Below are 16202 nucleotides of genomic sequence, written 5' to 3'. Positions count from 1 at the left end.
TGCCACTTCACCTTCGACTACATTTCCCATAATCCTTTGCCAAGATTCATCATTTGCAATCACCTGTCTCTCATCACCTAATCAGTCTCAGTTACACACATCCACACACACTTTGTTGATTATTGTTAAGCCTTGTACTTGTACTGTACTGTTTTGTAGTCTTGTTGTTCTGACCCTAGCCTGTTTATCTCGCCTTTGATCTTTTGCTGCTTGCCTTTATTGGTTGCCTGTTTGGATTATTGTCTTTCCTTGCCCTCTGGACACTGTTTGCTGGTATACAACCTTTGCCTGTCTGACTATGCTCTTTGTTAGAATAAAGCTGCTGTTGGATCCGACCTTTCCTACACGACCCTGATTGTAACGCCTGTTTCACACATACTCCGTCAGCAGTGCGTCTGCAGTCCGAGTGTGTAATGTGTGTGGTGCTGAAGCACGCGTTTGCAGTCCGCTACTGATCCGTATCGGTCTAAGCCACAAAACACAACATTTGTCCATTATTAAAAATATATATATATATCTTTCATCACAGTACAGTAACAATCTTTCATAGACATATTTAAATACAAATATAAACAAACGTATTACTCATGCATTTGACTGCAAGGTTTTTATAATAAGTTGCTGAAACAAGCTGCAACACATTTAAACAACATTAGCCTAATTTTCTTGTCAGGATATCACAAACAGTTATAATAAAAAATTAAAAAAATCAAATCTTTATTACACGCAATCCAACGGGTCTTAAATAACTTTGTTTTTCAGCCTCTATAAAAGTGCATATATAATGTTGCCTTGTTTCTCTAAAGTTGCTCTTTTTATTGTTTTAAATCAATCCAAAACCCATGTTTTGCGTGTGAAACACAGTAGGCTTCGATTAGTATACATTTATTGTGAAATGACTTTATTTCCGTGTCGATCCATGTTCATTTGTACTGCGAACAATGTGACTTTAATTCAGCGCATGCAGCACAGCACAAATAGACTCGATACGTAAACGATCTCTGCACTGCTGCAGACGCACTGCTCCTGGAACGCACTGACGGACCGCAACCGCGTGCAGGGTGAACGCTGGAATCCGTTAACATTAGGGGTGTAACGGTTCACAAAATTCATGGTTCGGTTCGATACGATTCACTGATGTCACGGTTCGGTACGTTTTAGATACAATGTTAAAACATCTCAACTTTTCAGAATGCCGCAAGCGCACCGCGGGTCATGTGACAAGAACTAGCCAATCAGCTTCATCCTTTCCCGTAACAACGTTGAAAACTCAGCCAAGATGAAGGAACAGCTGATCATAGTTGTATATGGATTGCCATTTTGAAATAAATTTAGTAGCAGAGCTACTGCAAGTGATTTTTAGAGCTGCAAATCCATTTATCCTTTGCTGAAATATCCGCGTCTTCATGGAGAGAGCACGTCATTGTTGCTTAGCAAAGACAGACGCCTCATGAGCGCTTCTGCCCGAGCGCTTTGGAAAGGAGGAGAAAGACGCGCTTAGCGTTTTCCAAGTGTTTTTAGGCACGATATGTGAACGGCCCCTAAGGCACTCGCTCACTCAGCACGCAATGAAGGCAAAATGTCTAATGCATTTAACAGACCAGAAATAGAAGATCCTCCAATAACCAACAGGTCTGGTGTTTGGGTGCACTTTGGATTCCCTGTAAGCTACAATGGTGATGATAGAATGAATGGTAAATAGTAAGGTCTCATATCCACGGCTATAATGTAAATGTAACGTAAATATAGCCTACCATTCGCCGCGGTGATGCCTTTTGCCCTGTTTGAGTCAGTTGGAAATGTCTGTCTAAATGCTGCGGGGATAGTTTGTTGCGTGTATGTTTCTCCTTTTTTTTCGTCTTTTCCCAGATACTGACACACTAAGGTGATAAATGAGTTGACATGTTTCAAGTATTTTGCTGTTTTTTTTTTTTTTTGTGTATTCCCGCTGGTGTACCCTATTGTCATGTAGCAGATGCGACATTAGGGCTGCACGATTCTGGATAAATTGAGAATCACGATTTTTTGATCTCATATAGAGATCACGATTCTCCTACGATTCTTTATTATTATTATTACTATTAACATTATCATTATCACAAGTAAATTAATTATTTTATTTTGCAAGGATTCTTTAAATTGATCAAGTGTGACAAAGACATTTATAACAAAATATTTCTATTACACACAATTATTGTTCTTCTGAACTTTCTATCAAAGAAACCTGAAAAAAATCTACTCATCTGTTTTCAACATAATAATAATAATAATAATAATAATAATAATAATAATAATAATGTTTTTTTTTGAACGGCAAAACAGCATATTATTCTGATTTCTGAAGATCATGTGACACTGAAGACTGGAGGAATGATGCTGAAAATACAGCTGCACACCACAGAAATAAATTACATGTTAAAATACATTCAAGTGAAAGCAGTTATTTTAAATGGTAAAAATATTTCAAAACTTTACTGTTTTTGCTGTACTTTGGATCAGATAAATATAGTTTGGTGAGCAGAAAAAACATTACACATCTTATGGTTCAAAAACTTTTGACTGGTAGTGTATATATAATATATTTAAAACCCCAGTTTTTTTAATATTAGAATGATGAAAAAGTTGTTTAGATCACTGATTCAACGACTCACTCATAAACCTACTACACTTGTTTCATTTCTGGATGAATCAGCGTTTTTGAACGATTCTCTTGAATGAAAAATTAATTCATTGACAAATAAATTAAGACACTTGTCGCCACCTATTGGTGAAACAATGCAATCGACACAAACGTTATTTAAAGCGCAGTACTTTCAAAAGGGGATTTGTTATATTTTGATCGCTGCCATATAGACATCAATGTTTATATTTAAACTATAAACTTTATCCCAGTATTTCTGTGATAATATAAATGACTGTAAGACAGATATAATACTGTGTAGTTGAAAAGACTGTTTGTGAAGATGTTTCTTAACCAAACATGGTAAGAGCTCTCTCTGTGTCAGCGGCAGTGCGCGCACGGATTTGAATGATCTGGTAAGACTTTGTCAAAGGTTTAACAGACTCGGGGAATCGTTGTCTTTTAGAAATGAGATCGAGAGGGTGTCTGAATCGAGATCGCGATCTTTTAACGATTAATCGTGCAGCTCTATGCGACATACAGTTGTTTTTTTATCCACCACTCTCTTGCCATCACCATTATAGCTTACAGGGAATCCAAAGTGCACCCAAACACCAGACCTGTTGGTTATTGGAGGATCTTCTACTTCTGGTCTGTTAAACGCATTGGCCACCGCGTACCGTGCATGAACTGCTCGCTCACTCAGCGCATACTGAGTGAGCGAGCGCCTGACTGAGTAGCCTAACATAAACATATAAGCTGGTGTTTTTTTTCTTCTTTTTTCTTTCTTCGTTGCCTGTTACGTTGTTTGGGTTATTGGGCTACCTTGTTGAACGCATATCATTATATTTCACAATTTTTTATATATAATTAATAAGTCCAACGAACCGTTCGGTACATAATGCGTACCGCGTACCGCGTACCAAACCGAAAGCCTCGTACCGAACGGTTCAATACGAATACGCGTATCGTTACACCACTAATTAACACGGGTGCGTAAAAAAATACGCATATAAGTATGCGTGAAACGGGCGTAACTCTACACCGGACGCGGCGCGACTCAACTAAACCCTACATCAAACTGATGCCTTGTTCTATTTATGACGTATTGACACAGTTAAACAAGTCTCCAATGATTTGTTAATTTCTGCTGACTCTGGCTCTCTGTCAATCCTGATTTTACTCGATCTCAGCACAGCCTTTGACACTGTAGACCATGCTCTTTTACTCTCTCGACTGGAAAAAGTTTTTGGCATTACTGACACTGCTTTAAATTGGTTCCAGTCTTATCTATCAGTTCGTAGGCAGGTTGTGTCCCTGGGTGGTTACAGGTCCAATATTGGCTCAGTGTAGTTTGGTGTTCATCAGGGTTCAGATGTATTTACATTTTTCCCCTTGGGCAATTTTTAAGATCCCTTGGTCTTAAGTTTGTCTTATATTCACTCTAAACCTGGTGATAATTCGGCTGCTGCCTTTCTTGAACATTGCATATTGGAGGTAAAAATATGGTTGTCTCAAAATGTTCTTTGTCTCAACAGTGACAAGACTGAGGTTATGCTGATTGGTTCACCCCATCAAATACGTAAAGCTAGAATTTTAAACTTAAAATGGATGGGTCTATTATGGAGTTTAAAGCAAAATAAAAACATCTGGGGGTGATATTTGATTCAAACTTAACTTTTGGTCCTCATGTTCAGAACACGGTTAAAGTATCATTTCTTCACCTTAGAAACATTGCAAGACTGCGTCCCGTTTTCAGTGGCTGAAAAGCTGATCAATACGTTTGTCTTTTCTCGAATTGACCACTGTAATGCTTTGCCCGCTGGCTTTTATAATAATAAAGTTTATGGTTCACTGAATTAGTCATATGTTAGTTTGTTTTTGTATTTGTCAGTAATGATTTTCTCTCATATCCATGGTCTTAGAATTAGAATGTCTAATCAAATTATTGTACACGATCAGATCTAGTATACAGTAAATAACAGAAGGGAGGTTGCTAAAGACAGGTCAACATTGCAAACATGAATACAAGCCAGCCAGTAAATCATCATGTAGCATATTTAGCAGTTTGTCACACTTTAATTCTTGTATTTAAGTATATTTCTCACTTTATAAACCCTTGTCTTGGTACTAGTAATCTATAACACATTTAATTAAAACCATATTGATAGTAGGCCTATAAATAGTTCTAAATTAGTTGTTTATTAGTATATACTATAGATTTGTGCTGTAAAATATTGAATTAAATGTCTAATGCTTATAGGTGAGAATGGGGTAAGATCAGCCATCTTCAGATGAGTTAAGATGATGCAGAAGTATAATCAAAGTATCTATCCCAGTCTAATGAATCTATTCCTATCATTTTAAATGATCAGAATGTATCCATTACAAAGAGTTCTTAAAATATGGCTTCTTAAAGAAGTGTTCCCTGGGCTCAGTTTGCCCGGGGTTAGGGGTAAGTTGACCCTAATTGAGGCAGTGGGTAAGATGCACCATCTGGGTGTAAAATGACCATCTGACCAAATCTGATTCAAACCAATGTGAAATATTTAATAATTAAAAAACTAATTGAATAATTTCCTTTCTCAAACCGTCATATTTATTTTTATAAAGTTAACTTTAACAACATAAAACCAACCAAATTATGTTTACATTTCAATATTTAATTGTTTGCATTTCTGAAACCTTATGTTGAAGACTAAAGTTGTATCCTTCCTAAGACCAGACTAAACCGAGAGTTTGTTGGACATCAGTGACTACAGGTGAGATATATCTGATTATAATGTGATGAAAAGCATGTTCTGGTTCTTATCAGAGAAGGATTTGGTGCATGTGTACACTGTCCCTATCAAATAAACTACAATATATGTTTATATGATAAACTAAACCAGTAATATCACATTAAAATACCAGTTTATAATTTAGAGCTTTAACTGAACCACAGTGCCTTATGGTGGGGTCAAATAAAATGCTGACTCCATTTTTAATAACCACTTTTGATAACCAGTTCAAGCTAATATTTAGCTAAAGGATTTGCATGGGTTTTTATGTTGCTAAATCACCTATATGTATCATAAATATTTTAGACCTGGATAAGTTTAACCTGCTTTGGTGTAAAAACCATTACATCTGTTATGTTAAAATTGTACTTTGACAAGCCCCAAAAAAAGTTTTTAGAGTAAATGTGTGCCTTCCACTGCTCCCGTGTGTTTCTCCTTTCACAGTCTTGCAGAAATGATGGGTGGTTCCAGTGCAGTCTCTTTTAATTTGTATATTTGTAACAAGCACCCACACCGCAGTGCCCCTTTTTTGGTTTGGGCCACCGCCCCTCAGAATGTTGGTGCATGTGTGAGATGTATGAACACTGGTCATCTGAAATAGAGTAGAAAGGTCTTGTTCTCAAATCTCTTTGAAACGCTTAGGGTAACACACACGCCTAGGTTAACACACACCATACTTCTGATGATGACTGTTGCACATGTTAAAGTGCTGGTTTTATTGAGTATAAAATCCCCACCCAGAACTGATATTGGAGAACGGAGATTTGACAGAAAGAGTTTCTGACCAGCAGTAAGGCTGAATTTGTGTAGAAATGTCACAGCTAGTGGATTTGTCATGGCAGGGGATGCTAAACCTGAGTGAATCAATGCTGTCTGTAGTTTGACTAGCAGAGCTGAGTCTTCTGAAGAAATCAGCCTGTTATGATGAGTCCATGCTAGTTTAGCAGCTAACACACCCCGTCATCATCAGAACATGCCATATACATTTATAGAGAACTTTAAACAGTACAGATCCTTTCAAAGCAGAACTTTCTCACATTTGGCTCCCAAACTCTGGAATAGCCTTCCTGATAATATTCGGGGTTCAGACACACTCTCTCTGTTTAAATCTAGATTAAAAACACATCTCTTTCAACAAGCATTCAAGTAATGCTTGGTGAACTAGGTAACTAGGATTTACACAAGCTCCAGTCTGGATCCAGAACACCTGAGAAGAGATGATGCTGACCCTCAGAGGACCTCAGATGACCCTGAATCTGTGTAATAATGTTCATCTGTAAAATCCTGTCAAATGCACACAAACTGACAGTCACCACTTATAAGCTTCTACTAAATATTGTAGAAACTTAATTTTCTGTAAAGTTGCTTTGCACGCTATACAAATAAAATTGAATTGAATTGAGTTGAAAACTGTAAACAGTACTGAAGAGGGAAATAAGAGTGACACTCGTTAGTTTCTGCTGTATATCAGTTCAGATCTGATGTCGTTTAACCTCACTGCTCATCATTTACACCAGAAACATGGGTAAAAGAAGACAGCTGACAGTGTGAAAGACAAATAGACATAAAGGTGTGTGAAACCTGCAGAAAGGACAAGAAAGTTCTGTTGAGTTGATAAATAACACACAGTCCTGTGAAGTTGTGATTGTTCTTCCATTAGTGTCAGTGAGTTGTTTTGTGCTGCTGCTGTTTTTATATTTGTGGTTCTTTCCTCCGCCTCATGGATGTGAGCTATTCTTAACGTTATCTCTGCTCTCGAAGCTGTTCATTTGGTTTGAGCAGATCAGCCTGAGCCGCTGATGAGAACACACCGAAGCTGTTTGTGAGTTTGTCTGAAGCACATGAGGTCAGAGTCGAGGCTCAGGATCAGGATCAGGATCAGGGCTGTTCACAGTGAAGAGAACTCCTGTCCGTTCACATACAGCGGCACTGACCCTGCTGTCATCCATTCATCTGCTTCTTTCTAACTGATTTGCTCTGTGTTTCTGATCAGGGTCGACATGTCAAAACCGGGCAGCTGGCGGCCATCAAAGTCATGGACGTGACTGAAGTAAGTGCACACAGCTCACAGTGTGTCCAACAAAACCAGTGAATCAATGAACAACAGGAAGTACTGCACATCTGTACTCAGACAAACTCCTGCTGTGTGTGTGTGTGTGTGTGTGTGCTCAGGATGAAGAAGAGGAGATTAAGCTGGAGATTAACATGCTGAAGAAATACTCTCATCACAGAAACATCGCCACGTATTACGGTGCATTCATCAAGAAGAGTCCTCCAGGACACGACGACCAGCTGTGGGTCAGTTTCTCACACACACACACACTCACTCACACACATGCGCGCACACACACGCGCACACACACACACTCACTCACTCACACACATGCGCGCACACACACACACACACACACTCACACACACACACACACACTCACTCACACACATGCGCGCACACACACACGCGCACACACACACACTCACTCACTCACACACATGCGCGCACACACACACACACACACACTCACACACACACACACACACTCACTCACACACATGCGCGCACACACACGCGCACACACACACACACACTCACTCACACACATGCGCGCATACATACACACACACACACACACACACACACACATGCGCGCATACACACCCACACACACACATGCGCACCCACACACACACACACATGCGCACACACACACACACACACACACACACACACATTCACATTCACTTACACACATGCGCGCACACACACACACTCACACACATGCGCACACACACACACGCGCACACACACTCACTCACACACATGCGCGCACACACACACACACACACATTCACACCAGGGATGGAAATTAGCACCCGCCACCAGCCAAATGCGGGTGAGTTTGTGTTGTGGCGGTAAGGCCACCGTGGAGGGTAAATAACAATAAATCTTCCTTCTGGCTACTAAATGATGTCTAATATTAGCCAATGGCTAATACATTGTCTGATTTTACTCGCCAGTATGTTAGTTGGAGGCTAAGTTTAGCACAGATATTTTCACTCGCAAACACTATCTGACTCTCCGTCAGACGATTACGTCCCTGTTTTGATTTCAGCAAATCAGGTTATCAAGTTTACTTCTAATTACTAAAGCTCTATTCTTAAATGATACTTGATTATTATAAAGCTTGACTGACTGGCGAGTAAACTAAAATAATTACTAGCCAATGGCGATTGCCAAGGTGTCCGTAGAGGTTTGTAAGTTATTATGTAGAAACAACATTGTATGGCTACACGTGTTTGACAGCTCTGGCGTGACGAGACGCGTAAAAACGATGAAAATGCTGTGTGTTCGTTTGTCAATGGCGTAAAAGTTTGCGAGGCGAGATTTCTTTTAGTGATAGTGTTGAACAGGTGGAGTGTTCCCTCGACCACAAAAAAACAAAAAACCTTCCACTTACACATACAAATACTAGTGAATTTAATACAGCATTATTAATGCGTAGGAAAACAGTTTAGAATGTGGTAAAAATGTTTCTGTGCATTAGAAGAGTTGAGTGCAGTGTATCATTGGTTGTGCTACAGAGCTGAGAATGAGCTGCTTCTGCAAGAGTCGGCTGTTTCTAAACCTATAAGCTGCCTAGATAGACAACATCTGAGCATCACTGAAAGAGAATATGTCAAAATTTCACTGAGACTTGAGATTAAATGAACTGCTTAAGTATTGTAGATCTTGTAGTATTAATTTTCACATGCAGTTACTCATTGTCCGTTAAAAACAAGAAAGTGGTTGGTAAAAACATTGATTGGTGGTAGATTTAGAAATCCATCTGACACAGTGGCCAGTGGACAAAGATAATTTCCATCCCTGACTCACACACACACTCGTTTGTTTTTGTGTAAAGTGTGTTCATCCCATAGGTGTAATGGTTTTTATAATGTAGAAACTGTATATTCTATCGACCTTACCCCTAAACCTAACCCTCACACGAAACTTTGTGCATTTTTACTTTCTCAAAAAAACTCATTCTGTATGATTTATAAGCGTTTTGAAAAATGAGGACATGGGTTATGTCCTCATAAGTCACCCTCTCCTTGTAATACCTGTGTCATACCCATGACATTATACAGAGTTGTGTCCTGATATGTCACAAAAAGAAGAGCACACACACACACACACACACACTCACTGCGCTGATCTCACTGTTCTGGATCGGCCCACTGACCTCCCTGACACCACTGGTCTGAACTGGAGGGAGGCGATCATCCGGTGTCTGGAGAGCATCTGGATCCAGAGCCCAGCCCGCCATCACCTCACTGCATGGAGCCAAAATGGAGCTTATTGTGTATCTGGGACTGCTGGACTTTGAAGGTTACCTTATAGACTAGAAGGCAGATAAATATTTGGACATGCTCATTCTACTCCCACTTTCCTCGGACCTACTACCAGTCTGCCCTGAACTGTCTTCCAGCCCTATCATTCCCCTGTCTGACGTCCTCCCGGGGCTGGGAGTCTCGATCTGGTGTGTGTGGGCAGTGCTCACCAGCCCTGAGAGCCCGGAGGCTCTGAAGTGCCCACCCTCCCTCCCATCATCATGGTTGGAGAATACCTTTTCCTCTGCCTCCAGTCTCTGAGTCCCAGTCTCTGCCTCCAGTCTCTGCCTCCAGTCTCTGAGTCCCAGTCTCTGCCTCCAGTCTCTGCCTCCAGTCTCTGAGTCCCAGTCTCTGCCTCCAGTCTCTGCCTCCAGTCTCTGCCTCCAGTCTCTGAGTCCCAGTCTCTGCCTCCAGTCTCTGAGTCCCAGTCTCTGCCTCCAGACTCTGCGTCCAGTATCTGAGTCCCAGTCTCTGCCCCCAGACTCTGCCTCCAGTCTCTGCCTCCAGACTCTGAGTCCCATACTCTGCCTCCATACTCTGCCTCCAGACTCTGCCTCCATACTCTGCCTCCAGTCTCTGAGTCCCATACTCTGCCTCCAGTCTCTGAGTCCCATACTCTGCCTCCAGTCTCTGCCTCCAGACTCTGCCTCCAGTCTCTGAGTCCCGTACACTGCCTCCAGTCTCTTGGCGCGTCGGCCCAGTGGCTCCACAGTTTTCTCTGCCTCCAGACTCTGACTCCAGACTCTGCCTTGGCCCGTCAGCCCAGTGGCTTCAACTCCCTCCTCTCCGCCGGGCTCTGCCTTGGTCTGTCATCGACCATCCGTTGTCTTGGGACTCCACTTCTTTGGCTCTGTCAGGCTCATCCTCATTCCTCTGTCGCTCCGGCTCCACTTCCGAATCCCTGCCTCTGTCTCAGTCGCCAGTAGCCCTCACTGCAGAACACAAGATCCAGGGGCGTGGTTGTATCCACATCAGGGGGTGGAGACGGGTAGGTTTAGGTATATGAGGAGTTGGATCTGGATCCAGCCGGACCCCTGAATCTCGTGTTCTTCAGTGAGGACCATCTCCTCGATCACCTGAGCCATCTGCTCCACCTTGGCCCTCCAGATCCTCCCGGTGACCCTGAACAACTGATCAGATCGCATGTAGTAGGTTGGGTAAAAAAAAGTTAGTCTAACAAAAAATTTAATTAGAAAAAAAGTTTTAGAAATGAAGAAAAGACCTGAAGGAGTGGTGATGGTCTGTTAATGACCAATCATAAAGAAGTCTGTTTTAGTCAGTGCGGTGAAACACAGGATCTTAATGCGTTCTCAGTGGATTCCTGCAGGACTGCTTCAGTTATAATCAGAAGATCACACGTTTATACTATCTGGAGAACGAGACTATGATGTATGACTATGAGACACTCCCCTGTGCATGTGATGTTCAGAGAGAGTCGGGTTGTGCTTTATCACTGTCAGCGTCAAGATGATAGCTGTGTTTGACACTGTGTGTCTTCAGTTCTGTGTTCTGGGTCTATAGACATTTATATATGTGTGTGTGTGTGTGTGTCCAGTAAAGCAGTGCATCTCTCTTGCAGCTGGTGATGGAGTTCTGTGGAGCCGGTTCGATCACAGATCTGGTGAAGAACACTAAAGGGAATACTCTGAAGGAAGACTGGATAGCATACATCTCCAGAGAAATCCTCAGGGTATGAAGCCAGGTTCACACACACACTGATGCTGCATTGAAGCTGTGCTGTCTCTCACACACCTGTGCTTTCTCTCGGCAGGGTCTGGCTCACCTGCACGCTCATCACGTCATCCACAGAGACATCAAGGGCCAGAACGTGCTCCTGACGGAGAACGCCGAGGTCAAGCTAGGTGAGCTGCTGGAGATCCTGCTGTCAAACAAGAGCACAATACTCTTCTTTCAACAAATTCATCAGGAAAACACTTACTGCTGCTGGGACGTGTGTTCTGTGTTCAGTCAGGGAAATCTCTGACAGTCCACATCTAATCCAGCGGAGTAGTGTCTGGCCACAGTGTAGAGTAACACTGAGCGCGGTGTGAAAGGGTTAAAGGGAGTTAAACCTCTCTCTTGCATCAGTGCCAGCCTCCTCTCATGTGTGTATTCAGTGTAAACACACACACACTAATGACTGTTGTGGGAATAAACATCAGTCTGTTATATTCCGTTATTTCTGAGTGTAGACTGAGCACACATTTATCAGTGACGTGATCTCTTCTTCTGTGGTGATGGAGCAGGTGTGTGTCAGCAGTGTTTCAGTCTCTCTCTCGTTCCTCTGCAGTGGACTTCGGTGTGAGCGCTCAGCTGGATCGAACCGTGGGCCGCAGGAACACCTTCATCGGGACGCCGTACTGGATGGCTCCGGAGGTGATCGCCTGCGACGAGAACCCAGACGCCACGTACGACTACAGGGTGAGAGCTGCTGTGTGTGTGTGAGAGTGTGTGTGTGTGTGTGTGAGAGAGTGTGTGTGTGTGTGTGTCTGTGTGTGTGTGCGTGTGAGTGTGTGTGTGTGTGTGTGTGTGTGTGTGTGTGTGTGTGAGTGTGTGTGTGTGTGTGTGAGAGTGTCTGTGTCTGTGTCTGTCTGTGTGTGTGTGTGAGTGTGTGTGTGTGTGTGTGTGACTGACGCTCTGCTGTGCTGTGTTTCAGAGTGACCTGTGGTCCTGTGGGATCACTGCTATAGAGATGGCCGAGGGCGCTCCTCGTGAGTACTGTCCTCACACACCTTCATTTCACTAGATCCGTTCATCTCAAGATGAAAATAGAAAACAGAAAGAAAGCAGCTCTTGTCCTCATTATGAAAGAGAACCGTTAAAGGGGTCATGACATGGATTTATTTTTAGGTTTACTTATCATGTTAATAAAGCTTTTTACGCAGAATTACAAATAAATATCTGGGGAATGATTGTTTTTAATGCTCATTCTGACCCGCTCTAAAAGGGGCGTGTCCTTTAAATTTTCTCAGTGTTATGATTGGCTAACATCACTGCATAGAAAACTGTTTCAACACCCCCTCACGGTGAGTGTTTTTGACTACATGATCAAAATAAAATGGTCATTTCCAGATGAAGCATTATGAAATCACTGTTTGTGGCAGCTGCAGTCAGATCTAGAGCTGCTTCATCTTTCAAGAACTGTTTCTTTGTGTCTCTTCATGACACTGAGACTCCATTACTAAACAAAACTCTCCACCACGATCACAACCCATCCACTTGCTCCTGACGCTGGGATCTTTCAGATATAAAGACGTGGTGGAACCGTTTAAACCGAGTGAATGTTGTTTCACTGCGTTTGTCCTGACGACAGACTCCAGCTCTGGACTGTGTCAGAAAGACGTGACGTGACGCTTGCAGAGCCGTTAGCGACTGAACACCAGTGGGCGGGGCTATGGTGAGAAGATGACTATTGGTCGGTGTCTTGCTCTGGAGGCGTGTTTAGCCACTGAGCCCAGATGACATCACCATGTCCCTCAGATCCAAAACCAGCTGTGTTATTACATGTTTTTTATTGATGATGAGGACATTTTGAGTTCTGAAACTTGCAGGACGTGTACAGAGATGAAGGGAAATGATGTTTCTCATGTCATGACCTCTTTATTGTGACGTCTCTGCTGCTGAAGCTGGAGTATACTGGATGTCATGATACGCTTGTGTTTGATAGAGTGTGTTGGTGTTTTGCAGCGTTGTGCGATATGCATCCCATGCGAGCGCTCTTTCTCATACCCAGAAATCCTCCGCCCAGACTCAAGTCCAAGAAATGGTCAGTAGCTTCATCTGCTGCGGGCAGTTACTGTGGAGGGTGAAAGGTCAGGGCTGAGGACTCGCTCTGCTGTGCTTCACAGGTCTAAGAAGTTCTTCAGCTTCATCGAGGGCTGTCTGGTGAAGAACTACACGCAGCGTCCACCCACCGACCAGCTGCTGAAGCACCCCTTCATCAGAGACCAGCCCAACGAGAGACAGGTGCGCATCCAGCTGAAGGACCACCTGGACCGCTGCCGCAAGAAACGAGGAGAGCGAGGTACTGACCACACCACACCTGACCTCACCTGACCTCACGCGTGTGCTGATGAGTGACTGACCGCCTGTGCTCCGCCGCAGACGAGACCGAGTACGAGTACAGCGGCAGCGAGGAAGAGGAGGAGGAGGCTCAGGAGCAGGAGGGAGAGCCCAGGTACACACACACACACACACACACTGTCTCTCTTCTGTGTGTGTGGTGAGAGGACGTCCAGGAGCAAGGGCAGCGGGCCTCGACTCATTCACACCAGCACACAGAGTCTGAAGACACAGACAGAGTCTTCAACAAACCCAGAAGAGTGTCACACCTCTCTTTATCTCCTTGATCTCACATCGAGCAGCCACAGACTCAGCAGTGTGACGGGTCAGACACAGAGAAACTGAGCAAAACACAAGAACATCTCCGCTTTTAAGAACAGGTTCATAGGGAACGTAAATAGTTTTCTTCTTAGTTTTTACTTCGGTTAGAAGTTGCTCTTTGTGAGGAAGGCTGGAAGAGTCGTTTATCTGGATTTCTGTGGTTTTATTTGATTGTATTGGGTGTATTTTGTTACAGGGATCATAAACTGAATTAGTGTTTTTTATTTTGTAGTTCTCTGAGGTCCACTTATAACATTATAAAGATTCCTTGCATCAAAAACCCGATTAAGAATAGTCTGTTCTCTGTTTGAGCTGCTGTGGAGGATTGAAGACTAAAGTGAACACCACTGCTGTGATTGGCTAATAGTTGTGTGTTTGACAAACAACATCCTCCACAGATGGAGCTGATGTGATTTAGGTTAAAAACACTTATAACAGGGGGCCGTTGAATGCTTTAATCTGATTGGCTGAACATCATTCTAAGGTGTGCAGTTATTTTCAGAGAAACGCATCTCTTCCTCACAGACGCACAAACAGTTTGTACACACGTTAGCATTCGCACTAATGTTGTTAGTGCTACTCAGACGATTTTATCAGTAACATAGTTAAAAACTTCACTACATGACTTCTCACGAGAGAGGAAACAACAGCGCTGTTAGTGATTCTTTAGCTCCGCCCACACGTCACGCCTCCAGGCGCTCGTGTTTTGCCGGGAAAAATCGGTACAGACTATCTTTCTCTTATGAATATAATAAAACTAAATACTTTTTGGAGTTATGAAGGATGCAGTACTACTCTATAGGTACTCAAGATTAACAGGATATTGAGTGAAAATGAGCATTTCACCCCCCCCTTTAACTTACACTAGAGACATTGCTACAGAACACAAGACACACATACTCACCGAGGTAGAATAATGTGGGTGGGGCTAAACAGTCAAGTGTTGTAGAATCTGTGGGTGGAGCTAAACAGTCAAGTGCTGTAGAATCTGTGGGTGGGGCTAAACAGTCAAGTGTTGTAGAATCTGTGGGTGGGGCTAAACAGTCAAGTGTTGTAGAATCTGTGGGTAGGGCTAAACAGGCAGTGCTGTAGAATCGGTGGGTGGGGCTAAACAGGCAGCGTTGTAGAATCGGTGGGTGGGGCTAAACAGGCAGTGCTGTAGAATCGGTGGGTGGGGCTAAACAGGCAGTGATGCAGAATCGGTGGGTGGGGCTAAACAGTCAGGTGTTGTAGAATCGGTGGGTGGGGCTAAACAGTCAGGTGTTGTAGAATCGGTGGGTGGGGCTAAACAGTCAGGTGTTGTAGAATCTGTGGGTGGGGCTAAACAGGCAGTGCTGTAGAATCGGTGGGTGGGGCTAAACAGGCAGCGTTGTAGAATCGGTGGGTGGGGCTAAACAGGCAGTGCTGTAGAATCGGTGGGTGGGGCTAAACAGGCAGTGATGCAGAATCGGTGGGTGGGGCTAAACAGTCAGGTGTTGTAGAATCGGTGGGTGGGGCTAAACAGTCAGGTGTTGTAGAATCGGTGGGTGGGGCTAAACAGGCAGTGCTGTAGAATCGGTGGGTGGGGCTAAACAGGCAGTGATGCAGAATCGGTGGGTGGGGCTAAACAGTCAGGTGTTGTAGAATCGGTGGGTGGGGCTAAACAGTCAGCGTTGTAGAATCGGTGGGTGGGGCTAAACAGGCAGTGCTGTAGAATCGGTGGGTGGGGCTAAACAGTCAGCGTTGTAGAATCTGTGGGTGGGGCTAAACAGGCAGTGCTGTAGAATCTGTGGGTGGGGCTAAATAGTCATTGTTTTGGAATCTGTGGGTGGGGCTAAACAGTCAGTGTTGTAGAATCTGTGGGTGGGGCTAAATAGTCATTGTTTTGGAATCTGTGGGTGGGGCTAAACAGTCAGTGTTGTAGAATCTGTGGGTGGGGCTAAATAGTCAGTGTTTTGGAATCTGTGGGTGGGGCTAAATAGTCAGTGTTTTGGAATCTGTGGGTGGGGCTAAACAGTGTTGTAGAATCTGTGGGTGGGGCTAAACAGTCAGTGTTGTAGAATCTGTGG

General features: G+C 43.3%; 1 protein-coding gene across 2 annotated transcripts in view; it reads left to right on the top strand.

Moving 5' to 3' along the window:
* The window catches only part of LOC127964383 (mitogen-activated protein kinase kinase kinase kinase 4), a 49904-nt gene that overhangs the window by 7414 nt on the left and 26288 nt on the right, over positions 1–16202 (top strand). For both annotated transcript variants that reach the window (XM_052564581.1, XM_052564583.1), the window contains exons 3-11: positions 7394–7450; positions 7573–7698; positions 11351–11461; positions 11543–11633; positions 12062–12192; positions 12428–12482; positions 13459–13537; positions 13620–13795; positions 13876–13948. In XM_052564581.1, coding sequence (XP_052420541.1) covers positions 7394–7450; positions 7573–7698; positions 11351–11461; positions 11543–11633; positions 12062–12192; positions 12428–12482; positions 13459–13537; positions 13620–13795; positions 13876–13948 — 899 coding nt within the window. The remainder of the gene's footprint in view (positions 1–7393; positions 7451–7572; positions 7699–11350; positions 11462–11542; positions 11634–12061; positions 12193–12427; positions 12483–13458; positions 13538–13619; positions 13796–13875; positions 13949–16202) is intronic.

This window comes from Carassius gibelio, chromosome B9 (genome assembly GCF_023724105.1).
Source record: "Carassius gibelio isolate Cgi1373 ecotype wild population from Czech Republic chromosome B9, carGib1.2-hapl.c, whole genome shotgun sequence".
In the NCBI taxonomy this organism is placed as follows: domain Eukaryota; kingdom Metazoa; phylum Chordata; class Actinopteri; order Cypriniformes; family Cyprinidae; genus Carassius; species Carassius gibelio.
This window is presented reverse-complemented; position numbering and strand designations above follow the sequence as displayed.